The sequence below is a fragment of the Canis lupus genome, chromosome 15 (assembly GCF_048164855.1).
Source record: "Canis lupus baileyi chromosome 15, mCanLup2.hap1, whole genome shotgun sequence".
Lineage (NCBI taxonomy): Eukaryota > Metazoa > Chordata > Mammalia > Carnivora > Canidae > Canis > Canis lupus.
In genome coordinates, this window is record NC_132852.1 from 49,365,799 (window position 1) to 49,393,786 (window position 27,988).

A 27,988-nucleotide genomic window follows, 5' to 3' on the forward strand; every position below is an offset into this window, starting at 1 on the left:
TCATTCCCTCTGGGACTAGTGCTCTTTCCCCTACAGCACTCTTTTCTTCTGGCATGAAGCTTGTACTGATGTCTTTGTCACTTGTTCTTTCTTTCCCAGGAAGAGAAGAGGAGGCTAAAGGAGGAGATAGAAAGGCGACGGGCAGAAGCTGCTGAGAAACGTCAGAAGATGCCTGAAGACAACTTATCAGATGACAAGAAGCCATTCAAGTGTTTCACTCCTAAAGGTTCATCTCTCAAGGTATTTTTTTATTCCCAGAGTGCCTGGGTTATTAACACCTGGGTTATAATGTGATGGAAACTTAATTTTAACCCCTTATATAGTTACTCATTGTCCAAAGCCTTTGCTTCGTTTATCTTTTTACTCCTTCTCTCAGCCTTTTCACAGCCTCTCTTTGTAACATGTAGGGAGGAGAGAAATAAAGTGGAGAGCTTTGTATCTCTTGTCCGTTAGATGCTTTGGTCTGCATTAAAGTGACAGCGGTTATCTCAAGATTTTACTGACCCGTGCCCTCCAGATGCCTCCTGGCTTCAAGCAGTTGGAAATGGAAACATAGAAAGTTTATGAACTGGGCAACTGTATTATAAAGGTTTGAGCTGCTTTCCATGCTGGCTGTTCACTTTTTCTTTGTCATTATTCAAAGTAGGGCAGCTGGAAATGGTACTGGTCAAATTTGAAAGCTGTTATCACTGGAGGGGATGAAATGGGACTTGGGTAGGGTCCTTTGCCAGGATGAGTTTGGTCCCATCACTGCCTTCAGGGAGCACAACTCCTGGGGCACTTGGGTAGCTCAGCGGTTGAGCATCTGCCTTTGGCTCATGTCATGATCCAGGGTCCTGGGATGGAGTCCCACATCGGGCTTCCCGCAGGGAGCTTGCTTCTCTGTCTGCCTATGTCTCTGCCTCTCTCTCTGTGCCTCTCATGAATAAATAAAATCTTTCTTAAAAAAAGAGCACAGCTCCTAACTGATGGAAGCCAAAGTGCTAGCAGGAGAAAAGAGAGCAAGCAAGAGGGAGCCCAGGCAAGGAGATGAGGGAAGGGTTGACATGCAAGACAAAAGAAAACAGAAGAAGAAAATGCTATCTATTATTTATACTCAGTTTTCAATTATTTTGAAATAATGTGTTTTGTTTTGAGAGTGAACGTTTGTGGAACACCCAGCATGATGCAAACAGTCAATAAATATTTGCTGAATCAATAAATGGATGAATGAATCTTCAGAGATTGGAGCTTTTAACATTTTAATTTCTCCCTCATTTTCCATCAACCTAACTAGGCTAGCATTGACGATGAGCAAAACAAGTAGAGAAGCATAGCCAGGCTCCAGCTGCTTAACTATATGCATGTGTGTGTCTGTAATTGTGTGTGTGAGGTCATCTCACGTGGCCCACTGAAATGACCAAAAGCCAGTTACTTAACATTTTACAGTTATTACCTGTTTCACAGGAAAATCAGCATGTTTGATCCTTAAGGAGCTTCACTTAGTCTTTATGATCATCTGGGTCCCAAGCATAGTCTGACACCTGCCACAGAAGGGTCCTTATGTTGAACCCTCTCTTCTCAAGATCTGCTGCAGGAAGAATCAGAACTAAGCCACAGGAGGATTTTATTGTTTAGTATTTGATATTTATAACATACCTAATGGGTGGTATGTACCATGAGGGAGAGAAGTACAAAACAAGGTCACTGCCCCTATGGCATTGCCCTAGTCAGCTGCTCAGGGGAATTCAAGAATTGCCAGGTAACCAAATGCAGACTACCAGCACAGTAAGACCTCAGAGCCAAGCAAAATGAGCAGAGAGAGGCTTTGTGGAGTGGATGGTTTTATGGGGATACACTGAAATTTGGATCTCATAAAGGTATCCTATGTCCCAAAATATTATTTTGGATTCTTAAACCATTTAACAATATAAAACTCAATCTTAGCTTGAGGGCTATGTGAAAACCATGGTGCACATGGGCCATAGTTTGCAGACCCTGCTGTAGAAGAAAGGGCAGGATGGCAAAACAAAACAAACAAATAAAAAAAAAACCCAACCAAACAAAAGCAAAACACAAAAGCAAAGAAACAAAAACCCCAGTCAGTTCAGGCTATCTCTGTGCAGTAACCAGAGCCCATTCTGTTCCCAGTCTGGGTCCTCTCTGTTTTTGACTTATCAATAATCAGAGAAAGCCATGTTCTCTCTTTCTTCCCTCCTTGACGTCCCACCCAAGCTAAGCTTTGTTTGAACAGTCTTGGTCAAAATAAGATGAAGAAAGTCGTAGTCATCTAAGCTTCTAATTGCTCTTCTTTGTAGGAGAAACTATAGCCCATCCTCCTTTTCTTCTTCAAATGTCTCTTTTACTGAATTTTCCAACTTACTTCTCTGGTCCTTCCCTCCACCAGACTCCTGGCTTCTCATTTCATCCAGTGTTCCTTTGGAAGCCATTCATCCACTCCCTCTGCTAAAGAGGCATGTGTGAGCAATCAATTTATGTTTAAGAGAAACAAAACATTTTTAATTCCTACATAACAGAGACATACTTTCAGGAGCAGACAGTCTATTACTTTTCCCCATAGTATGTGCCTTGAAGAATTTGCTGTGGCTCTGGTTTTAGAGCTCAATTTCATATTCTATGACTGAATTCCTACAGTTGTTGATACTCTTGGCCCTGTGACTTTTCTAAGTGGTCATAAGTTAAGACTGTAGAATGCCAGTGTAAGGGAAAACATTTGCTATTTGACCTCAAAATATTATCAACTCATGTATTTTGTTAAGTTCTCATGACTCCTTGTATTCCCTGTCTGGGAAACGCAGAGCCTGGTTTCTCACAGTTAAATTTTGTTAGTGGTGAATGATTTTTCTTATGTAAAGCATGCACAGAACAAATTTTAAGTAAATTAAATTTAAAATTGGGTTTTTATTATTGTTGTTTTCATATTTTGGTGGTGGAAGGGGTGTACAGTAAGGAGAGAGCCAATTTTCTCTAAAATTAATAGCGTGCTTTGCTTTTTCCCTTGAGTTTTTTCGGGACAACAGTGCCACCTCTTGGTCTTCAGAAGAACCAACTGCTCTCGTTAAACTCCTTGTGCAGAAATTGTTAGGTGTATAAAATTTAGTACACTTTGTTACATTATCTAGATTAAGTTAAGGATTTTCCAATAGGAATGAATCAGTAAATGGATGGTGAGACCTGACAAAATGTGATAGTGAAGTCAAGCTGTATTTGATATTATAGATACAAAAGGAGATGTCAGGTTCTGAGAATCTCCATAATTTGAGTTAATGGGATAGCCAGGGTTAGCAAGCTCATCCTGGAGTCAGGAGGATGCTGGAAGTGCTATAAGGAACAAGCCCCCCCTCGGCTGCCCTTCCTCTCTCCTTCCACTATTCCTGCACCCACCCCCTGCCCTGCATGTGTTCCCCCAAAATCTTCATGCATGGGTTTGCTCTGCCACAAATGTCCTGCTCCCCTGTAACTCATAACTCATGCACTCCTACCCCCCACCCTCACTTCCATAAACTCATTGAGGAAATTCTGTAAACTATAAACTAAAACTACTCAAAAACTTCTCCACTGACCCAGAGAGTCACTTCTCCCATGGTCACGGCATTTTCTTCTTATCTTTACTATGGTTCCTATCATTGAATGTTAAGTATTTTATCCGTATGTTCTACTAATCTCCTCTACTAATCGTGTCCTTCTTAAAGAATGGGACACTGTCTTATACATTGTTGAGGGTTCAACTTTATAGAGTACTCAATATATAATTTATTGGTTAGTTGTTTAGCTGACAGGTTGGCAGGATCAAAAGTAGGATGGATGGATGGATGGATGGATGGATGGATGGATGGATGGATGGATTGATGGATGGTTGGATGGTGACGGATGGATGGATGGATGGATATTAAAACTGCATTGCACAGTTTCAATGTATTTCACCTTATTCACCCGTGAGCTTTTTCTCCAGCGGTGTACTTCTACATTATATTAAAATCAGAAAAATAAGATTTAAGACACTTTGCATCCCATAAACTCAAGGCTTCTGGTAGCACTTTTTTGCGTAAAGTTTTATTTTTAATGAGTTGCTTTTATCATTGTGAGAAATCATTGGAAAAAATGAAATGCCCCCGCTAACATCTATAAAAATGTTATTCAACTGCTATTAGAATGAAGCATTTTTTTTCCAAAAAGCCTAATGGTGTTTATTAATACTGCACGAGTCCCAGGACAGTCCTGGCCAGAAAAGAGCCACTAACACCTCAGAAGACTCTAGGGAACACTCAAGCACACCAGCCTCGGGGAGCTGAGGTCTCATAGATTCCTTGGCTGCCCTGACCAGGGCAAAAGATGGACCCCTTTGGCACATGTGTGCTTTGGCACAGGCAGTCATATACAAAGATTTTACTATTTGCTGATTTTGGTGGGTGATAAGTGCCAGAGGCAATTTCTCCCCTGGAGCTGGGTGTCATAAGGAGTCAACAGATAATTGCTGACTTACATAGAACATGTGATTTGAGTGATACAGTGTCAGTAAAATATAATGTCTGATTTAGTAGCTTTAGTTTTAGCAAAGGGAAGTTCCTAGCTTTGAAGAGAAAAAGGATTTTATTAAAGGCTACTGACCTTCCTGTTTCATATGTATCCATCAGTTTTTCTGGCCTTGTTTCCGTCATTCCCCCCTTGGCCTAACAAAGGTTTCACGGGAGCCTCAGCCCTGAGGAGCCATGCCCTAGTCTCGATCTACTCGTGTCCCTATCTTCCACATTCAAGGCAAATTAAGTTCAGCAGTAGGCTTGACAGCTGTCTGTTAGAAAGACAGGCCAAGCAGGAGGTGAAGAGTTCACAGTTCCTAGTTACCTTTCTTACTTGATCCTATTACACATGTAATATGTAGTTAAAACACTGTGGGGAAATTTTGTTAGATAACATGGTCTATCTGTACTCATATAAATATGTCCTAAAGGGCAATAGCATGTGCTTTGGGAGGGGAGGGGAGTTGTCTTGAAATGTAATTATTTTGCCACTGATTTGCATTATTTCAGAGGTATTTTTATTCCATTTCTGTCTGGTCTTTAATTTGCCTCCAGAACTTTGTATATCTTCACTCTTTATCATTTTCCATTTGTTCTCTCCAAATCTCACTCTCAAATACCTCCTAAGTAGTTTTCTTCCAGAAGAATTACTGGGCACAACACCCTATTACTCTGACACACACTCTGGTGCTTTTACTCACTAAGCAACATAGGCTGAGAAACATTGTGTATATATATATATATATATATATATATATATATATATACACACACACATACATATATACAAATTTGTTTGTGTATATATATACATTGTGTATATATGTATATATACAAATATATATATGTATATATATATATTTTTTAAGATTGTATTTATTTAATCATGACAGACACAGAGACAGAGAGGCAGAGACACAGGCAGAGGGAGAAGCAGGCAGGGAGGGAGCCTGATGTGGGACTCGATCCCGAGATTCTGGGGTCACGACCTGAGCCCAAGGCAGACGCTCAACCACTGAGCCAGCCAGGCATCCCAAAACATTGTTTATAAACAGCAAGCATGTGTGGCTGAGAAACATTGTTTATAAGCTGCAAATATTAACTGGGGTTTTTTTTTAATTCCTAGATTGAAGAGCGAGCAGAATTTTTGAATAAATCTGTGCAGAAAAGGTAAATATGGTTGGTTGTTCAAATGAGAATCATCAGCTGTTATATATGGAATGATTCTCTCTTGTATTTTTACGTGTGTGTGTGTGTGTGTTTATTCACTTAACAGTGGTGTCAAATCAACTCATCAAGCAGCAGTCGTCTCCAAGATTGACAGCAGATTGGAGCAATACACCAGTGCAATTGAGGTGAGGTGGCCTAGGAGTCGGGGGCAAACAGAAATTGACTCTGTGGATGAGGGATCGTAGAGGCTTAGGACAGTAATCAGGTCCAGGAACCACATTACTGTGTTAGAATATTAGTGATGCTTCATTATACTTTGAACTAGTTCTACAGAAGAGCAGTAACAAAGATAAATTATAGAAGGTTTTAAATAAATTTTCGTATTCTACTTTCAGCCAGAATATTCTTTAATGAAGCTATTACTCTTTTAATGAATGGGCTCATTGGTATTGAACTATATTACTTGTACATTCATAAGCATATCTAAAATTTCCTTAACGACTTTTAAAATATGTTCCCATATGTAGTTTTAACAGTTGCAACCTTAGTTAATCCTTTTTTTTAATCTATAAAACCGTTTAGTATCAAATAAAAGTAGTAGTATAAATTAATAGAAAGGTGATAGCCAGACCAAGGTTAATCATCATCAATTTCAAACTGATTGCTTTGGGCTTGAAAGGCCACAGTTGTGTTTTTTGGTTTTTGTTTTTTTTTAAGATTTTATTGACTTATTCATGAGAGACACAGAGAGAGAGAGAGGCAGAGACACAGGCAGAGGAGAAGCAGGCTCCATGCAGGGAGCCCGATGTGGGACTTGATCCAGGATCTCCAGGATCACACCCTGGGCTGAAGGCGGCGCTAAACCGCTGAGCCACCTGGGCTGCCCTTTATGCTTCTTTCTGTTCCAACTTTTTCCCACCACTTTCCCCCAAAAAAGGGGGTGGGTTCTACACTATTTAGATATAAGGTATATTTCCAAGTACCAAAGCATTTGGTACCTTGCCATTGATCAAGATGTATTTTTTTCTCCTTTTGTAGTTTTAGTCAATGGTTTTAGCCTTCAGATGTATATCGGAATACCTGCTGTAAATTAATTGGCTCAGCTTGGTTTGATTTTTCTCCTCTCCTTTGAACTGCAGAGCAGAGATAGCTATACAATAGTTCACAAACAAATGATAAGAGGGCATAAGGAAGAAAGAGGTCTGGATGATTTATCAAATGAATACTCAAGTCCCAGCACTCAAGAGTTGCTTTTTCACAAGATTGAATGTCCAATAAAATGTAAGACAGATTGCAGATAGTGATTCTCTGTGGTTGAGTCGACCAGAGCTCTAGCAGGCCTTGCAGCACGTGCCCCAGGCCACAGAGCAGGACCACCAGAGAAATGAATGATTCTAGTTATGCCCATCACTACTGCTGGAAACAGGTCTTGAATGCACAGCTTTCATTTTTACATCTGTTCTTTCCTCCTTCTGGTATATTCTCCATACACAGGTCTCTCAGGTTTCCAACATGTCCTGTTGTCAGTCCTTTGTATGTAGAATGGCATTGCTCCTTCTTTTCGCCTCACCACTTCCAAACCTTCTGTTGTCTCTCAGTTTAAATGTCACTTCTTCAGAGTAGCCTTCTTTCTTCCCTAAACTAAGTATTATTCCCCTCATGTATGTTCTCTGGGCATGCTTTATAGCACATTTATCTTTCAGAATACTTACCACGATGTGAAATAAATACTTGTATAACTAGTTACTGTCTTTCCCTCCTATTAAGATGTTAAGTCCCCTGGAGACTACAGAGCAGACTGTCTTGAGTAGCTCTATAGCCCCAGAGCCTAGCACAATGCCCTGCACACATAAAGCACTTATCTATTGGAGAAATGACATGAAATATCACCTCCACAATCATTGGTGTTCCAGTAAAAGGTATCATTTCATTTTTGAAAGATCCTCAGCTGTAGGTATTATGGTTTATGTGAGGTCTGTATACCGTCCGAATGTAGCTTTACAACAACTTTTGGTGAAGGTGAACTTTTTAAAATATCATAATGAATTTTGAATGATAATGTTGAGGAAGACAAGCTCACCATAATTTTATGAGAGCAAACTTATCAGCACCCACCCTAAAAAATAATTCACACATTTCAGGGAACAAAAACCACAAAACCTGTAAAGCCAGCAGCCTCAGATCTTCCCGTTCCTGCTGAAGGTGTACGCAATATCAAGAGCATGTGGGAGAAAGGGAATGTATTTTCGTCCCCTACTGTGTCAGGCACACCAAATAAGGTCAGTATAGGATTCTGGTCTTTTAATTTTAGAGGTTGGGTTTGTTTTTTCCTTTTTTTTTTTTTTTTTTTAAGGAATCACACTACTTAATTATAAAAGCAGTGAAGAAGATGTTAATTCTTTCAGAGACAATGTGTTGAGGAGCCTAGACTGTGTACTATGCTCTGGCCACAGTATTCCAAATGAAGTGCCTGAAATTAATCGCCCACCCCTGGAGTTGGGAAGGGGGTGAGGTACAGGGGAAAGAAAACCAGATAACATGGTCTTTTTTTTTTTTTTTTAAGATTTTGTTTATTTGTTTGTTTGGGAGAGGGAGAGAGAGCACAAATGAGGGGAGGGGCATCGGGAGAGAGAGAAGCTAACTCCGCACTGAACAGGGAGCTCAATGCAGGGCTCCATCCTAGGACCCTGGGATCATGACCTGAGCTGAAGGTAGATGCTTAGTGACTGAGCCTCCCAGGTACCCCTAACATAGTCTTTAAATATCAAGCTTAAGGCTCATTTTATTCAAACTATAAAATATAGAGATCAATAATTGATTAGTGTCACATGATGGTTATGCAAAGTAATACCTAATAATAGTATTTTGAGGTTACTTATTTAGAGTCTTTTCCAAGTAAAGTTTTTTTTTCTGTAATAATGAATTATTGACTTTGTAGGAGACTGCTGGCTTGAAGGTGGGGGTTTCCAGCCGCATCAACGAATGGCTAACTAAAACCCCAGATGGAAATAAGTCACCCGCTCCCAAACCTTCTGTAAGTAGCTCCGAGTTATTCTGAAGTTTTTTGATCTCCCAGTTTCCAACACCAGAAGAAAACAAGCTGTTCGTCTATTTGCCTAGGAAAGACAATGCTCCTATTCTTTGCTGTCACTCTGAATAACAAACGAGGAGGGTCTCAGATTTAGAGAGCACATCTAGAGCAGCCCATACCCTTTGCCCCAGAGGGTAAAATGGAACCACAGTCACCTCTACACCCTGAGTGGAGTAGCTCGCTGGAGCTCGACGCTACTCACATTTACACTCTTAACCGGTTTACTTGTTAAGCTTCCATTCTATAAATCACAGTTAGGAATTTGAAAGTGAAAATGTCAAATTATCTTGGCCACGTCTCAGTCAAGAGCACTCCTAGACTTATTCCCAAAAGAATGTATATGTTGGCTATTTTGAACACATATTTTCTAATTTGCCTAATTTCTGTAACTTAACACAAAAATATAGTTATTGGGCTGTTGTTGAAATGATTGCTTTGACTTTATTGTCAACACCTCCAAAGGAAAGTCATTTGGAGAAAAAGAACAAACAACACAGTAAAACTGGAAACTATAAAAATGGTTATGAATGTTATTTTTGGAAATCTAACATTTTCTTATTAAGTGTGGCTATCTTACTATAAAAATGTCCTCTTAAATTTTTCATTGAATGTCTGTGATAATTGCCTTGCATTTATCATTATAATCAAAAGCCTTATGAATCTCCCTACTATATATTTGTGGACTTTCTCTATTAAGTTGCTTTTATACCTTTGTTAGTGCCCAAGGGAGCACAGCTTCCATTGGTATAAACTACTCCAAGCTAGAGGTAGAAGAAAAGCCTTGCTAAATCATCAACCGCTGCATTGCTGACCATTTAATTGCATCGTTGGGCTCCATATTTAATCTCCAAAATCATCAGTACAGTTTATCACTTTTCCAATTTAAAAAGAAAAAAAATGGCAGTATTTCCATACATTTTGTGGGCATGACTCCATGTAGTCACTTGATTACCATTCAGCCTGAGATTTTTTTTGCATGAGGGCTTTCAGGAAGTATAAAACTAATGTAAACCTAAGCTAAAATTGGAAAGTCTACATATTGAAAAAAAAAATTCTTTACCTCATCCAAATAGATACAGAAAGAGGGGCCTTTACCTAGAGAGAGTTTAGGCGATGGATCATACCCAAAAGGTCCATTCTCTTTAGTGCTTCAAATTTCCCCCAGCATCCAGGGTGACCTAAGGAGTAGAAATTTCTTTTATAATGGTAACTTATATAGGTTTTGTGTGTCCAGACCAGTGATTATTATCCCTTCTGAATCTTGGACCTCTTGAAACCTAATAAAATTTAAGGACCCTTTCCTCTACAAACGTGAATTTGATACAAATTTAGCAAGCTCATGGACCCACTGAAGATCTCACAAGATAGAAAGGCTAACGAGAAAAAGGTATATGCTTTCCTATTTGATGAGTAGGGCACATCACTAAATGAGATGATTACTTTTTCACATTTACAGTATTAACAATCTCATTCATTTTTATACCATACTATATTCTTGTATTTGGCCCAGGACTTGACCTCTACTCTTTTAGCAGCACCTTAACTGATGAGTTTGTCATCAACTGTGTTATCCTAATGGGGAGGTTAAGAGATTTAACTTAGTTATTAACACAGCAGGTATAATAACTGTGCAGGTTTCCATTCAAGAAAAGCCCACTTTCTGGTAGGACGAAAAATTATTATAAGGAAATTAGAAAAACCATCGCCTGCCTTACCTGTGATTTAGGAAGCAATTCACTAGACCATCTCCTAGAGGATGGAGAGGAAAGGAAAGAAGGAAGCAACAATTAGTATAGATTGTGGTGACATATTTTTTCCCATGTCCCATTGGATTTGGCAGGCTAGTGTGGCTCCTTGGATGAAGGTCTGATCGGAAGGAAACAAATGTAATGATGTTGTAAATAAAAGTTCGTTTGAATGTGCTTGGTAAGCAGATTTACTTACACATTCCAGGCTTACTACCCCCAGTGCCATGTTAAAGTCTCAATAAACAACATGGCAGTTTCTTTGCAGGAGGACATGACTTGGACCCCAGCAAGGGCAAGAGGGTAACCCATAGACACTCTGGGTCTGGCAGAAAAGAGACAAGATTTCTAAAATGAAGAACAGGCTGAAAGGATCCTGCAGATGCATAAAACTTGTTAGGAAAAGGTTAAGTCTGGAATGGCAGCTTAGAAAGACAGGCTAGTGTGGCTCCTTGGATAAAGGTCTGATCGGAAGGAAACAAATGTAATGATGTTGTAAATAAAAGCTCGTTTGAGTGTGCCCAAGGATCTTGTGCAGGTCTTGTTCAGGTGGTCTCACGTTGGTGGCCTGCAGCTAAGATCTGTGTAGTTTGGGGGCTGGTGTGTTTTATTTCCCTTTATAAATTTGTAATTTGAACATGTTTTTGAGGTGTGGAGGCATACATTCTTGAATTCCCTGATTCCTTTCTTTCTTTCTTTTTTTTTTTAAGTCTCCTTACACCAGGCCTCTTTAGGCATTTGTGTTTCCAGCCTGGCCCTTGACAGCAGGCATCTAAATTTGACACCCTTGGGATTATAGGCAGCCTGAGCCTGAGCCCAGGATGTCAGAGGATTACCTAAAGATAACAGCAAATAGGAGGCCCCCCAACTGCGCCTTCTGGTTTGGGATCAGAGAGGATTTATCCTCAGCTCCTTGTTAATATTCCTTGGTATACATGGGTAGAAGGGAAAGCCTGAGTTTGTTTTGGCAAATGTATGACATGTGGCCACTAAGGAAAAATTAGAGGAAAATTCTTTCACCAAAATAGTCCTCACCCAGTGAAACCTCAAGAAGGAAAGAAATAATCCATGAGACTCATGTTCTGTTCTAAAATTCCCTGAAGAGAAAAACCACCCTCTACCACTAGTTATGTAATAATTTTAATATGTGCTAAAAGTTAAAAGTGTTCAAGGTAGTTTGTCAAATTAATATTTTTTAGGGTGCCTGGAAATTATTCAGAGTGAAACCCTGATCTACACCTGATTCTTTACTGGGACATCTACTGGGATTTGTGGGCAGAATTTACAGGATTTTGGTGTAACTTTGTAACTGGAATTCAGTTCTGAGTATGTCTGCTTTATCTGGTTTGACTGTTTTTTTTTTGTGTCTAACCTACATGTTATATACAGCATTTTAAGTGCTAATTTGTCTTTCTTTTTGTTTAAACAAACCTCCAACAATGTCTTTCTCAGCTGAATTCTCTTCTTCATTTTCTGATCTCTGGTTGATTGGAAACTTGCTTCTCCTGCCTTCATTTCTCCCTCTTCTTCTGGAGTGGGTCTTTCTCTAGAATGTAGTCTGGTCAGGTAATTCCATTTATTTTTTCCCCTTTGATTAAAAATGCCAACTTACCACTTGGATGTGAATATTTTCTTAAGATGGACTCCTTAGACTGTGTGAGTGCTCTCAAAAGATTAATGGGCAGGAGTTAAGGGAAATACAATTCACTTTCTTCAGTAGAACATTCATGTGAAAGAATTATAATTGTTTTATATGAATCAAATAAATAAAGTATACTAGCCATAATAGCCACTTTCCAGAGCTTCCATTAGTATGTTCCTAATTATAGTTTCCCCAATTTTAAAAGTCTTCCAGACAATTTGGCAACTTCTACCTATATTGGCAAATGTAGTGGAATTCTTCAAAACAATCTGATTTGTTGCTTACTGGTTCCAAGTTAAATAGGTGTAACTCTCTAAAAGAATATCAGGAATCCATGCCACAACAGAAATCCAGAAACTCGGTAAGATTAAGGTAAATCTAAAATGCTTCACATGGTACCATTTAACCAGTGCGTTCTCAGTGTCAAGATTTCAATAGTATCTATCAAAAATATGTTCATTTAGACCAGTGTCTGTGGATAAATGCAATTGTTATTAGCTTTGCCTTCCTAATGAGAAAATGTTTTGCCAAAATAAACATTACTATTTCAGTAAAACACATTTATTTTCTACGAACCACCTTTGCCAAGTACTAATGTAAGCAAATGCTGGAAGAAAAGTAAATGGAAACAGAAATTTGGATCCTTATCCAAACCAGATTAATTATGAGGTAGTAAATAACCAATCAAAGCTATGTAACTGTTGCCAATCGTATTTTAGGGTTTTCTTCCCAAGATTTCCACATGCTCTCACACATGTCATCAACTCAACCTCTCTTATGGGTACAACTTGTGGTAAATCTTCCCTTTTGTAGGGCTAGGCTCTACTGATCCACTTCTGAATTACCCACTTACTCCTCAGGAAACCCAAAATGATTTTAATCTGAGGAAAGTGCAATTAGAAAAGTGTCTTAGATTGAGCTGCCCAGAGGCAGACCCTAATAGTAATTCAAGTATAAGTAATTTACTTGGGAGGCAAAGAAAACATTCCAGGAAGTGAGTCAGGGAAAAGAAGGTAGCCAATAAGACTATTAAGCAACTCACCACACGGGCTATTAAAACCTAACCCCACCGGGGCGACCCTGGAAGCCGCCATAAAACACATGCTTCACAGTTCTACCTGGGGCATGAGTGAGCCTGAGAAATAATCTTGCACCAAATCTCATCAGTGAGTGATTGAGGACTGCTCCTGGGTATGTTAACTCTCTGAACTTCCAGTCTGCCTCCTGGGTGAGCAAAGTGGACATCTGTAGCCAGAGAAGGTCCTCACGCAAAGAAATGGAGTGTTGGCGTTTGGAAGTCAGGCTGGTATGCACTGAAATCCTAAGGGTTTAGGGGATACAGCAGGATGCTGAAAGAAAGTTCATCTGCAAGAGGTGAAAGAAATGCTTATCCGACCCCAAAAGAATTATTTAAAAGGAACGTATGTTCTATTCACTTCTAAGAGCATAGAAAGTTAAAAATGACTACATTATGTGAAGTATGCTTGCATTCCAGTTCTGCTAATCAGCAAACTGTAAGTCCTTGGTGGAGGACGGGAACTACATGCTGGTTAATTCCAGCCCATTCTCATATTATAACATAGATCCAAACACCATAAAAAGCAAACAGTGGCTAATGATCCTTTTGATTCTACCCATTTTGAATCACTAGGATCAAGTGTATCAAACAAGAAGCTGATTCAAACAAACAACAGAAGTGATGATTTATTTGTATCTGGCCAGAAAATATGAATGGCCACCTATCAACTTTTTCTGCTTTTTCTTCATTAGGATTTGAGGCCAGGAGACGTATCTGGCAAGCGGAACCTCTGGGAAAAGCAATCTGTGGATAAGGTCACTTCTCCCACTAAGGTAATCTACTGGGAAGATTTACTTTTCATAGGTTCTTCTCCTGCCATATCCTCCAGTGTGACATCCCAGGATCAAATGAGAAATATCACTGATCCACATAGCCTTTTCTAGGCAACCATCAGCTTCTAAAAACTTATATATGGTGCAATGAGAAATGAAGTCACAGGGCCTTCAGAATTGTAGGCTTGACAGTCCTAACAACGTAAAAAGTCTGGACCTGTAGAGTGGTTCACAATAAGACATTCTAGAAGCACCACAGTGGTAGGAGTGTTGACAACAGAGGTTGTAGGGTATATACTTCCTTACACGGTCCAGGCTTGGAGCCACAGCCATTTGAAGATTACCTAGGGAGAAACCTCTATCTCCCTAAGTGGCTCCAGAGCTGCTTTCTGGAACCATTACACTGTCAGAAGCGTAGGACCCAAGGTTGCTATGGCAAAAAATTAATATAAGTCAGGCAAAACTTGCCCCCCTATAGAAACTCATGGCTAAGAATGCTTGGATTTGTCGTGTGTGGGTGTGTGTGTGTGTGTGTGTGTCCTCTGGTCAATGGCTATGCTTATTCTTCATAAAGGAGGCTCTGAACAATATCTGAATGATGCTCAGACTGATCGTAGGACTCCTTGTCCAAAGAGCTAATTCATTTTGGCTGTAGCCCTTCCCCATTTTGAGCAGTTAGCCCAGTCTCCTCCTTTCATAGAGGGAAAGTGGGAGAGAAATCAGAGAGCAACCAGAAGCAGGGTTAGGCCAGTCTGCTTAGGGGACGATTTAGAAGCACTTTTCAAGCAAACCCAGGACTGAGGAACCCCTCGAAGGCCACCAGAGGATCCCTACTGTTCCCTGAAGCAACAGAATCTCACTTCCCTTCTCCTCCCTTCTACATGCTCCTATGTCTGGCACAGCTGCCTAACGTGCTGTTCCATCTCTCGATTCGTTGATTGCTCTTACATTTCAGCAAAATCCACTGGCCCAGTCTCTCTATTTAAGGCGGTTTTTACATAACTTTTCTAAGTCATTGCTAAACATATTAAAAGTATCTAGTAATAATTATCACCACTACTCACCACTATGTCCACTCTGCAAGGCGCTGCTCTACCTTCTCAATCTATGTTATCTCATCTGATGCTCCCACCACCCTGTGGAGTGGGTCTTTTTATTACCACCTCCCCCCCCCCCCCGCCGCCGTTTAGAGCTGTGGAAAACAAAGCACAGAGAGGTGAACTTCCCCAAAACCACACAATGAATAAGTTAGCAAAGCCTGCATCAAAACTCAGGCAGTCTGGTCTGAGCCTGCGTTCTTAACCACTATGCATGCTGCTTTCCTTTGAGGGTTGCATAGTCAGCAGAAAAGAGAAAGCTTAAAGTTCCTAGCATAATTTTCTCCTGGTGGAGGGGGTGGGGGGTAGGGGAATGGAATCATTTATTAGTTTCTATTTTAAGACGAAGGATGAACTTCTATTGGCCTAAGCCATCAACGGCCCCTCTAGCATCCATCTCCGACCTCTCGGAAATGGCAGTCCAAATGTCTATATGGGCTGCTTTCTGAGAAGAGGGCGCCAGCTATTCATAGCCTATCAGCACGGGTTTCATGAAGCCTCTCTGAGTAATATACCACTGAGCCAGAGTTCTGGGAAATGGAGTATGGAGACCATCTGGAATGGTAACCACTCAAGAGAACACCACTCACATTCGACACCTGAATGGTACTGCTTGGAACTGTGCAGTGTGGTGGTACAAGGTGGAAAGGTGACAGGGTGAGTCTTCACCTACACTGCCCACTCATCCTCGGTCTATACCAAGAAGCTCTCTGTACAATGATATATAATATAATAATAATATAACCGTGAGACCCAGAGCTGATTTTATGAAGTAGCAGAGTAGGTGACTCCTTCACTCCAAAATGTCAGGCTCACTACACCTCATGCAGTCACTCCTTTGAGATGGAAGTGCACATTCGAAAATGCAGACTCCCCACACTGGTATTCGTGAATATGTCAGCAAGGATTTCTAGCAACTAGCTGAAGAAAAGAAATGGTATACAAATAAGAGCGTGGCCCAGATAAGTTTCAAGGGTCAGGGTGTAAGAATAGGAGGGAAGAAATAAAAAACAGGAGAAGAGAAAAGATAAACACATTCTACTTCTCCATTGTCCTTGACGTGGCCAAGACTGAGCCATTCATCATGTATGCCCGTTCCAGAAAACATGCTACAGGTTACTGGCCCTTCGAGTCAAGTTTTAAAAAGAAAACACACACACACACACACACACACACACACACACACACAAAACTCCTTGACTGTGAATGCCACAAGCAAGGCTAATGATCAAGATGAGGAAGGGGAATATAAAGAAGAAAGAGAGAGGGATCCCTGGGTGGCGCAGCGGTTTGGCGCCTGCCTTTGGCCCAGGGCGCGATCCTGGAGACCCAGGATCGAATCCCACATCAGGCTCCCAGTACATGGAGCCTGCTTCTCCCTCTGTCTGTGTCTCTGCCTCTCTCTCTCTCTCTCTCTCTCTCTGTGACTATCATAAATAAATAAAAAAAAAATTAAAAAAAAAAGAAGAAAGAGAGAGAAGTAAAAAAAATCAGCAAAAGAGAGGGTAGACTAGAAGGTGAGGAGCATATTTGAATAGAATACCAACAGTAATCCTCCCTTTCATAAATATTTATTCCTACCATATTTCAATTATTTTTTTTCTTCCTCTGACACAAAACATCTGGCTGGAATGCCATGGCCTGTGAATTTAAAGCTCTCTTCTCTTAGCAGGTTTGAGACAGTGGAAGAAAGAACCCAAAGTAGCCGCTCAAGATGCTGGACCAGCTCAGTTGAAGAGGGGCTAGTTTGTTCTGTTTTATATTTATGTTGATTTACTAAATTGAGTTCATTTCCTCTTGTTTTATTTTTCATTATCCCAGTAAACCCATGTATATTGTCACTATATTTAATAATCACAGTCTAGAGATGTTCATGGTAAAAGTACTGCCTTTGCACAGGAACCTGTTTCTAAAGAAACCCATGCTGTGAAATAGAGACTTTCCTACTGATCATCATAACTCTGTGTCTGAACAGTGATACCAACCACACCAGAAGTCAACAAAAGGAGCTTCAAGTTGAAAATTGCCTGAGGAATGTGTGCAGTGCCCAGAAAAACAAAACCACGAGTGGTTTTGTTTTGTTTTGCTTTGTTTTGTTTTAAATACAGAAGTCATGTTGTTTCTGCACTTTAGGATAAAGCATGGAAGAAATTATCTTAGAAGGCAATTCTAACACTTTCCGAAAGTAGACCATTTCAGATTTGAGATACTGCAATAATGATTGTCTTAAAAAAAAAAAAAAAAAAAAAAAAAGATGTACTGTTAAGGTATTATTTTTTTCATGCTGATGAATATCTAAATTGGATTATGATGTTAGCTGACATTGGTACTGATTCTTTAGGTTGGTTGCTTGTGGATTTCTTTGGTAGCAATAGCAAACCACATTTTAGATGACCTGATCATGTATGTATGTGCATACACATATGCAAACACACTAATGGTAGAAAGCTTTTTTATGCGCTAGACTATTATATTTAGCAATATGTCCTTGTAACTAGCCAATATCACAGCTTTTTAAAAATTAAAAATCACAATATTATATTAATATTTCATATTTGCCAATAGATTCATGGCAGGATAGGTATTGATATGTTTCCAGTGTCCAATAACCTGTAAGAAGAGAGATTAGAAGTGTCAAAAGTAGTTGACATTTTCTATAAAGCATAGTATTTAGTTTATAATTAAAAACAATCTTGAAGTCCAGTGTGTATTGTACTAAATCTACCATCTGAGTCAAACTCAAAGCTGGCTCAGAACTCTTTTCTTAAAATCAAGTCCACAGTAGGTTGGCTTAGATGGTAAATGAGGTCTCTTCCTTCTCTAAAATTGGAAGACAAGAATTTTTGTCACAAAACTGTACAGATTGGAATTACACGTGTGGGTATACTGAGACCAACTTTGGCTAATGTCTGGAAGCAGAGAAGAAAAGTGAGCAAAAGCAACATGGAGGAGCTATGACAGTGTTTCCATTCTTAATAGACTGAACTATCTTTTAAATTAAACTTTTCTATTTTTATTCGTCATTGGTACTCATCATAAGTTGATACCACATTGAATTTTCAAAAAATATGTGTAACTTTTATTAGTTTTACCTTTTCCCCTAGAGTCTATCGACTTTCATTTTCAGATTTTACACACACAGTCTAGATATCACATCCTATTTTAGCGTGTAAGTATTCATCTGTTCTCCACAATAAGTGATTAAAGAGAACTCCAGTGTCTTGGCAATACCTTCTAGCATAGAAATATACATGCAGTGTAATTCTATAAACTTATACCTCATTTGACTTAACCAAAATTGTCTTAGTCTCAATTCCTACCACGTTGAGGGAGCCTCTCAAATGACTTATAATCTACAGTATTGCCCTAGAAGAGCTAGCCAGGGCAAGGCTGGCATGAGGAGTGACCACTGCCTTCCAAAGTCTGTTTTCCTCATAAATCAGTAAAGAGTTGCTGAATCCTCTAGCTTTAGCACACCTGGGCCAAAGGAGGGAAAGCCAACAAGACTGCACAGGTCATCTACCCATGACAAAGTAGACGTGAGTCTATGATAAAACGAACTAGAATTCACATGCAGTGCCTGATTTCAGCATTGACTCCCATAATTGGAGGGAAATGGATCAAAATTTGAATTAAGGCCCATGGTGAGGGAACATTGCTTTGTTGTACTTTTGAATAAGAGCTTCTCCTGATCACTATTATATATTTTTTTAGAAAGTCTAAAGTTGAGAAGAGAGTATATCAGTCCTGACTTTTATTCCAATATTGGATGGAATAAGTTTTAGGGTAGAATTTTGTTCAGTTTGGATTTAATCTTTTGAAAAATAAATTCCTTGTTTACTTGTTTGATTACAATTCTCTTTGTTATCTTTAAGAGGTAAGACTGCAAGGTGACTAGCATGTTCTGTGAATCTGCCATTCCTAAAAGTTTTATAAACACTTGATATTTTTCACTGATAATTGATCGCTGCAATAAATATATATTGTGAAAATGCATCCACAATAAATGGAATTCCTCCAATGTCTGCCTTGCTTATTTTTATGCACTGTATTGATTACAAACAAGAGTTATATCTGTTTTAATAAAGATGGTGGCATAGCAAAATATGTATTTCAGATCGAGTCTCGGTTTCCCTCTTTAAAAAAGAAAAGCCACTTCATATTTTTTAAATAATTCTTATTACAGGCACTTTTCTAATGAAATAGTGAAACTTGCTCTAGTAGGGACAACTGATCAAACATGTATGGAAAAGGTTAAAAGGAGGTATTAAAAAAAATTTCTCCTTCCATGGGATCCCTGGGTGGCTTAGCGGTTTGGCACCTGCCTTTGGCCCAGGGCGTAATCCTGGAGTCCCGGGATCGAGTCCCGCCTCAGGCTCCTGGCATGGAGCCTGCTTCTCCCTCTGCCTGTGTCTCTGCCTCTCTCTCTCTATGTCTATCATGAATAAATAAATAAAATCTTTTTAAAAAATCCTCCTTCCAAAAAAAGCATCTTGCTCCATCCTTCCTTTCATTCCCCACCTTGTTACACACCACCCCCTCACTCCTAAGATAGAAGTACTGTTTTCCAAAGGTAGTGTCTTTTATAGTAGAAATGGCCATTTAATATTTACCCTTCATTTGCAGAATACTGACTATTTAAATGTATAAACTACAATTAAATCCAGAGATTTTTTTATTGTAATTTTGTGTATTTATGTAACATTGGTCAAATATATGAGGTTTTTCTCATAATGGTTTAAACTGTGAGCCTGGAGCCCCTGAGCAGTCCTCTACATCTTGCCCATAAGATTGGGTGGAATTCAATGAGTTACTGTAGCTTAAGAAATAATTAGTACTTTTGAGTTCTACGTCCTAACAAAATGGTGATCGGTTTAGACAACATGATAATTGTCATCAAGGTTCATTCCCAGCATTAAATAATGAAAAGAATACCATCTACAGTACTGGTACCAGACTGATAGGATTAGGGATGGATGAAATTTAATTTTACAACATGCATATTCAAGTTATAAGTGTAAAGACGTTATAGTCTCTTGTATGATGTGGCAACAGGTCTGTATCACAGGTGTTTTCCTACTCTTGCTTGCATGTGTACTCCAAATGGAAGAACGGATTTCTAAAAATCTCATGACCCTAAATATGTGTTCTTCTCCAGGACCAAAGAGACCTAACAATGTCTTGATTTGAGTGTTATGTTTGTTTGTATCAAGCTTATTAATCATGTTGTCCAAACATTCTGTACTCTTACTGATTTTTCTTTTATTCCACATCTACTATTAAGAAACACATGTGAAAATCTCCCTGTGTCATTATGGATGTGTCTAATTTTCCTTGTAATTCTGTTAATTTTGCTTTCCATATTTTAACATCATATTTTTGGTGCACATGCAAATCTAAAATCATTAAAGCTTCCTAGTAAAGTATTTTAACTTTATGAAGTAATCCTCTATTTGCATAACAAACTTTTTTGCCTTACAGTTTATTTTTTCTATTCTTAATATTGCTACAGTGGCTTTCTTTTGATTAACAGTGCATGAGTTAACTTGTTCCACCCTTTTGCTTTCGACCTTGGGTTTTAGATGTGTGTCTCTGAAAATCGGAGACCTCATAAAATCAGAATCATTAGGTTTTAGTGCAGACTGATCATTTCTGAGTTTTACCTGGAGTATTTTAGTCCTTTTACATTTTATGTAATTACTGATATTTCTCATTATTATTTTTTGGTTTAGTATATTTATACATTTTAGCTCTGAAAGCCATACAAATCACTTATCCCAGTTTTTTTCCTATAAAAGACTCATTTTCCCAAAAGCATTATGCACAATTTTAATTAGAATATAATGACAATGATATTTCATAATTTTTTAAATATGAAATGAAGTCAATGACTCAAAGTTATCTGCTGCAATGAGTTTGAGGGGAAATCTCGCAATCTATATCATTACAGACATAAAGTATAATGGTTCAACTTACAGTGTTTGACAGGGAGGAATCATGATAAAAAGGTCAGTATGAAATCATTTGATTATAGCAACAATATCTAACATTTGGAATGCATCCATACTTTTGTGTAATCATATGAGAGTCAACTATATTTATTTTCACATCTGTTACAACTTCTATTGGAAAGGAGAAATACCATGGTCTTATTTTCCAAGAGATATACACAGAATAATTTTTTTTCAGGGGATTTGTGCAAGCCAATATAAAACTTAACTTCCTCACATAATATATAAAATAGAAGATGCCTCTTCAGGTTTAATTTTTTAAAAGATTTTATTTATTTTTGCAAGAGAGAGTGAGCATGAGTAGGGGTTGTGGCAGAGGGAGAAGCAGACCCCTCCCTGAGCAGGGAATCCAACTGGAGACTCAATCCCAGGACCCCAGGATCATGATCTGAGCCAAAGGCAGACATTAACCCACTGAGCCATCCAGGCACCCCCAGATTTAATTTTTAAAGTCCAGAATGCTGGCACTTCTCAATTAGGCATTCCTGCAATCTGGCTGAGATCTGCTCCAGCAGACATAATTTCTTTTTAGGCTTCTTTTCACTGCTATTTTTCTATCTATCCATCTGATCGGGTCATAAAATATCTCATTAACGTTGATCTTTGACTCTTGCTAAATTTTGACCCTGTTCTTTGCCAGCTACTCGCTCATCTTCTAGCTCACATTTATTGCCTACCAAAGTCATTGGAACATCTTCTGTGTCCCTAACCCATAAAATGTGTTCCCTCGGGTCCTATAAGTCATTAAATGTGGACTGAGCTGTAATAGAATATACCAGAGCAAATCCTTGGCCATTCTTCATAGACAAGTCCCTCACCACTGTCAGTTGTCTGTTCCTGCTGTGTCCAGGATTCCAAGCATACACTGCTGGCAATGCACTTCAGCTTGCCTTGTGTAGGACTCTTACATCGTTGGGTCGTATTTTTCAAAAAAAAAAAAAAACCTCCCTGAACAAACCGAACTGTCAGAGCAGACTTCCCCACGCCTCCTGAACTAAGGACCACCAGTAGCTTGTACTCATGTGTGATGTGGTCTGTTTAAATACTGACAATCTCCCTCACCTCCCTTCCCACTCACTGGTCTGGCACCTCCTCCACCTGCTCCATCTCCTCCTCTACCTCCTCTACCTCCTCTACCTCCTCCACCTCCTCTACCTCCTCCATCTCCTCCTCCACCTTCTCTTCCTCCTCCACCTCCTTCACCTCCTCCATCCTCTGGGCAGTGGCTCCTCTCCAGCTCTGCACTGTGGCGACAATGGTGGGGGCACTTCCAGAATGCACACATGGATATTTTCTCATTTAACTAGCATCCTAGGTATGTGCCACCTGTTTGATGTACTTTTCCTCACTTGCTTTTACACCAGGGCTACCTGTGCTTCAGAGCATACAGTGATCTTCAGGAGGCAGCTGAGTAGCAGAGCTAGACTTTTGGCAACCCTATGAGGCTGGAGGGAAAAAGACTAGTCTGTCAAAGGTGAGGATTTGTCAAATGACTTACAGGTCTACAAAGAGCTGACTCCTGAAAGTTAAGGGCGAGCTTGAAGTAATCTGGTCCCTACACAGATTGCCACCTTCCTTAATGTGAAGAACAACTGCATTATTCTAGTGGAGAGGTAGGTACATGACAGACAGGAAAAGCTACAAAATACGGAGTAACAATTCAAGGATTTAAGAGAAAATATCACAAGCCTCTAGTACATAACTGTCAAAGAATTGCAAGGTATATGATGGACTCAGTGTTTAGAGGGAGGAGAAAATACTTCATCTAGGGGTAATCAGAAAAAAAATAAAAGTATTTGCCTCATATTCCTTTGTTCCCCCAGCAGGATACCTGGTGCACCACATGGAATGGTGCTTGATAAGTGATACGATTTCACAAACAACCCAATTTATAAACTCTGTGCTGAATGTACTGCTGTCAAGTTTTGTGGTAAAGCTTTCAGAGCACTGAGAGGCCAATTTGTTTTATAACATTTTTGTTCCCAGATTTATAATTACTGTTCTCACCTCAGCCCTGCATTTCAACTCCAGGGCCTCTTGGATGGTTGGCCTCTTGCTTTACTCTACTGCAGATCTGACAGCAGAGTTTTGCCAAGGCATGGTTTTAGTGAGGTTGGCTTTTGCTCCCTTGAAATAGGATTTCCAACAAATGTCTCCATAAAAATAGGTTGTAGAAGGCCCAACCTTCTACATTTCTGCCTGGATAAAGAACACTCATTCAATAAACTCTTACAGGATGCACTAATATGAGCTATGTGAAAGAACCGCAAATCATACAGAACACAGGATTAATTTCTTAGCTAGTTGTTAATCACACTCAGCATTCTTCCACACGAACCTACTTTTCTTAGAACAAATGCCGTCTTTTGTAGGTCGAGTGCCTGCCAAGTTGAGCAACACAGGTACTTTGAGTTTTTTCAAAGGATGGAAATCAGCTGTCCTAAGTGCACTAGGGTTTCTAAATCCTTGGTGAGCAACAGAATCAATGGTAGAAATCATTGCAAGATGTAGGTTCCAGTCCCAGGAGATTCTTAGTTACAAAGAATTTTAGTGGGCCAAAAGCTGAGTTATCTAATACCTCTTTGCTATTCAAATACCTATTTGGGTTTTTTTTTTTTAAGATTTTATTTATTCACGAAAGACAGAGAAAGAGAGAGCGAGAGAGAGAGGCAGAGACACAGGCAGAGGGAGAAGCAGGCGCCATGCAGGGAGCCCGATGTGGGACTCGATCCCGGGTCCCCAGGATCAGGCCCTGGGCTGAAGGCAGGCGCTAAACTGCTGGGCCACCCGGGCTGCCCCTCAAATACCTATTTGTAAAATGCAGATTCCGGTGCAAAAGGACAGGGAGGGCCTGAGATTCTACATTTCTCTTAGGTTCCCAGGTGACGCTTCAGTGGCTGCTGCTCTTTGGGGAAAACATTTCAAGGAGCAAGGGTTCACTCTAGGCTCCGTGTGTGAATGTGTGCTCCAAAGATTTCACTGAAAACAACAGAATAAGATCACTTGCTACAATATAACACTTGATATATCAACTGCCTTAATCTTTACATCAATTTTAGCAGATAGGTGTTGTTACTATCTCCATTGTCTAAGGAAACTGAGACCCAGAGAGGTTAAGTAACTTACCCGAGGTCATACAGCTCAGTATTCTGGTTCCACAGTCTATACTCTTAACCCACTACTGTAGTGGTTCCCAAACTTTAGGGTGCATCAGGATCATCTGGAGGGCTTGTTAGAGCACCGATTGCTCCAACCCAGGGTTTCTGACTGAGGCCTAAGAATTTGCATTTTCTAACAAACCCTCACATGATGCTAATGCTGCTGGTCCCCTGGATCACCTGAAAACCACCCCCTTTCACCAGACCAGGTTCCAAGCCTAAGAATGCACCTTAGAAACTGACGTCCTTCATGACCACAGGGCCTATGTTAACTGGCTGTACCAGTAAATTGACCAAGCTCAGAAACCCAACATTCTCTATAAAGTCAGAGTGGCGGTGCACTAGTTTGCAATGAGAAATTGCCCTCATGAGAACACTGAGCTTCTGTGAGCAGCATGATTTTTCTGCAAACTCAGGTGCTACTTCCAAGAAAGGGGGCTTCCAAGAGAATCACTAAGGACAAGAGGTGTCTGATTGAAGGGGAGGCTGGCATTCTGTGTCCTGTTGGATGTGTGTCTAGCCAGGAGTTGGCTACTTTGTCTCTCTGCTACCTGAGCTCATAGAAAAGGGAATTGAAAAGAACAGGCCAAATAGGACAGCGCTGTGCCTATGTATAGAAGATGGATAGTTCCCATATGTGCCCACCTGTCCTAGAGCTGCTTGGGAAGATGACACTGGTTCAGGGGCGATACTCTATTGTCGTGTAGGGATCACCATAACCAGGCAAGTAGATGCCGAGGAATCAGAGTGATATGGTGTCATTGTCACCAATTGGAGATCTGCTGGTCAAATGAGAATGACAGCTAATATTTCATTGGGTCCTTACCATATTCATATTCCCAGCATTTTCCAAGCATTTCGCATGTTACTCATTTAAACCTCACAACAGCCCTACAAGACAGGCGCTACATATCTCTCTCGACCTATGATAGGCTCACAAGGCAATAAATCCACTGTCAGTTGAAAAGATCCTAGGTCAAAAATTCATTTAATACACCTAACCAACCAAACATCATAGCTTAGCCTAGCCTGCTGTTAGCCCAGTGTTAGGCAAATTATCTAACACAAAGCCTATTTGATAAAGTGTTGAATATCTCATGTAATTTATTGAATATTGCACTGAAAGTGAAAAAACAGAATGGTTGTAAGTATACTGGTTGTTTATCCTCAGGATTCCATGGCTTCCTGGGCGCTGTGACTCCCTGCCAATGCCTAGCATTATGAGAGAGGACCGACCTGTATATGGCGAAGCCAAGAAAAGATCCAAATTCAGAATTCCAAGTATGGTTTCTACGGAATTCATATCGCCTTCATACCATTGTAAAGTTGAAAAATCATAAGTTGAACCATCATAAGTCGGGGACTTTCTGTACTATATTATCCACACCCTACATGTAAATTAATTGAGGCAAAGAGAAGTTAAACAATTTGCTCAAGGGGCACCTGGGTGGCTCAGTTGGTTAAACATCTGACCCTTGATTTGGGCTCAGGTCATGATCTCAGGATCATGCACTTGAGTTCTGCTTGGGATTCTCCTCTCCCTTTCAATCTGCCACCCCCACCCTGTGCAGTGCTCATTCATGCTCTCTCTCTCTCTCTCTCTCTCTCAAAATAAGTAAGTAAATCTTTAAGAAAAATCTCAAGGTTTGAACTTGGAAGCAGTCAGAGAGGCGTGGCCCTATAACAGGACATTCCAGATCCAGATAGTCTGAGGAAGGCCAAGATGGGTACTAGAGGACCCCAGGGCTTCCAGGACCTAGTATGGCTTCCCAAACTGTGATAAGACCTCTACAGCCATATAACCACTAACTTCTGTGATGTCATAAATAACTCCAATTGCCCTAGTTGCTGCATTTAAGTCTCTGCCTAACAAATTCAAAGTGATCTACTTACACAAACTAAATTACATCCCTAACACAACTTACATTTGGATGTCTTGCTAAAGTGAATTTTCCTCCTGATTTCCACACTAGTAATTATGCTCTTTGGAGGATTGTTTTGGTTTTTCTTTTCCTCTTTTCATTTCTTATTATATTGCCTGTTATACTGCAGGCTTAGACTAGATAAATTCACCAAAAAATAGGAGGAGGAAAAGTTGCTGCAGGAGTAAAGTTGCCTTGCCAAGAAGCCAAAGCTGACTATAAAAGGAGTCTGTCCTGTGAGCTTCTGAGAGAAGATCATAGGGAAGGAGAACAAAAAATCAGACTGACAAAGTCCCTAGGAGAAGCTTATTCCAGGCCTTACTTCCACTCTAACTTACAAAGAATTTCCACTATACAGTACGTCTGAAATGGAGTATGTTTAAATAAAAAGAAAAAAGTTAAAAGGAAACAAGTACTTAGAAAACTATTTAAAATTTCCTTAAGAAGGATGGGCAGCCCAGGTGGCTCAGCGGTTTAGCACCGCCTTCAGCCCAGGGCCTTATCCTGGAGACTGGGAATTGAGTCCCACGTCAGGCCTTCCTGCACAGAGCCTGCTTCTCTCTCTCTCTCTCTCTCTCTCTCTAATAAATAAATATTTTCTTTATATAAATAAATAAATATTTTCTTTATATAAATAAATAAAATTTACTTAAGAAGGAAATCCCAATGAAATCTCTTTCCTAAAAATGATACTGACTCCAGTTAAGCCTCACCTAGAGAGTACAGCCTAGTACTAATTCATAGCCCAGTCTTCTCTCATAACCTTTGTACTTACTGCTTTCTTCCCTGAACATCAACTTGGCCCAACCCTTCACTTCTGGTCTTCTGGTCTCAGAGGCTTCCCTGGACACACTATCAAAAGAGCTACCCCAGCTAGCTCAGTGGGTAGAGCATGTGACTCTTGATCTCAGGGTCATGAGTTCAAGGCCAATATTGGGTATAGAGTTTACTTTAAAAAGAGATTGCAGGGGGGTGGGGGGGATGGGGAGGGGTGCGGGGTGGTGGGGGTGGTGCCTGAGTAGCACAGTCAGGTTAAGCTTCTGACTCTTGGTTTCAGCTCAGGCCACAATCTCAAGGTCGTGGAATTGAAACCTCCATAGGATTCTGCACTCTGCACAGAGTCTGCTTGAGTTTCTCTCTCTCTCTCCACCCCCCCTCCCCTGCCTCTTAAAAAAGAGAGAGAAAACGAGCACTATCCCTACCAAGGCCCACCCACCTGCAGTACTTGCAGAGCGGCTCTTAATTTTTCCCTCCTTTACTTCTCTCCATAGCAATGATCATCACCTGAATGGTTTTGTTCATTTGTTTTTTATTGGCTTGTCTGTCTTCCCCCATAACCTCCCTGAGGAATGTCTGTTTGGTTTCCTCCAATAGCCTTACACGACAACAATCCCTGATGAGCAGTAGGCATTCAATATAAATTAGTGGAATTAATGAAAGAATAAATTATTATGATTTTATTTTTTTAACGTTTTTATTTTTATTTTTTAATTTATTTTTTATTGGTGTTCAATTTGCCAACATATAGAATAACACCCGGTGCTCATCCCACCAAGTGCCCCCCTCAGTGCCTGTCACCCAGACACCCCCACCCCCCACCCATCTCCCTTCCACCACCCCTATTTTGTTTCCCAGAGTTAGGAGTCTCTCATGTTCTGTCTCCCTTTCTGATTATGATTTTCAAAGTTTTGTTGAATTCTTAAGTATTTATGCACTAAAATAATCTTCTCCATAGGACTACTTGAAATATGTCTATGTAAATATTTAGACTACAAACCACGAGA

General features: G+C 40.0%; 1 protein-coding gene and 1 pseudogene across 16 annotated transcripts in view; one reads left to right on the plus strand and one right to left on the minus strand.

The window, feature by feature from the left end:
* CALD1 (caldesmon 1) overlaps window positions 1-19,134 on the plus strand; it is a 188,511-nt gene extending 169,377 nt beyond the window's left edge. For 13 of the 16 annotated variants that reach the window (XM_072777272.1, XM_072777282.1, XM_072777283.1 and 10 more), the window contains 7 exons: window positions 100-240; window positions 5,644-5,687; window positions 5,794-5,872; window positions 7,829-7,966; window positions 8,626-8,721; window positions 13,936-14,016; window positions 16,783-19,134. In XM_072777272.1, the coding sequence (XP_072633373.1) occupies window positions 100-240; window positions 5,644-5,687; window positions 5,794-5,872; window positions 7,829-7,966; window positions 8,626-8,721; window positions 13,936-14,016; window positions 16,783-16,791 (588 nt within the window). In that variant the 3' untranslated portion in view covers window positions 16,792-19,134. The remainder of the gene's footprint in view (window positions 1-99; window positions 241-5,643; window positions 5,688-5,793; window positions 5,873-7,828; window positions 7,967-8,625; window positions 8,722-13,935; window positions 14,017-16,782) is intronic. The other 3 variants (XM_072777280.1, XM_072777287.1, XM_072777289.1) reach the window with 1 other exon arrangement.
* A 2,436-nt stretch (window positions 19,135-21,570) lies between these two features.
* LOC140604522 (ras-related protein Rap-1A pseudogene) lies at window positions 21,571-25,585 on the minus strand (annotated as a pseudogene).
* Window positions 25,586-27,988: the final 2,403 nt, after the last annotated feature.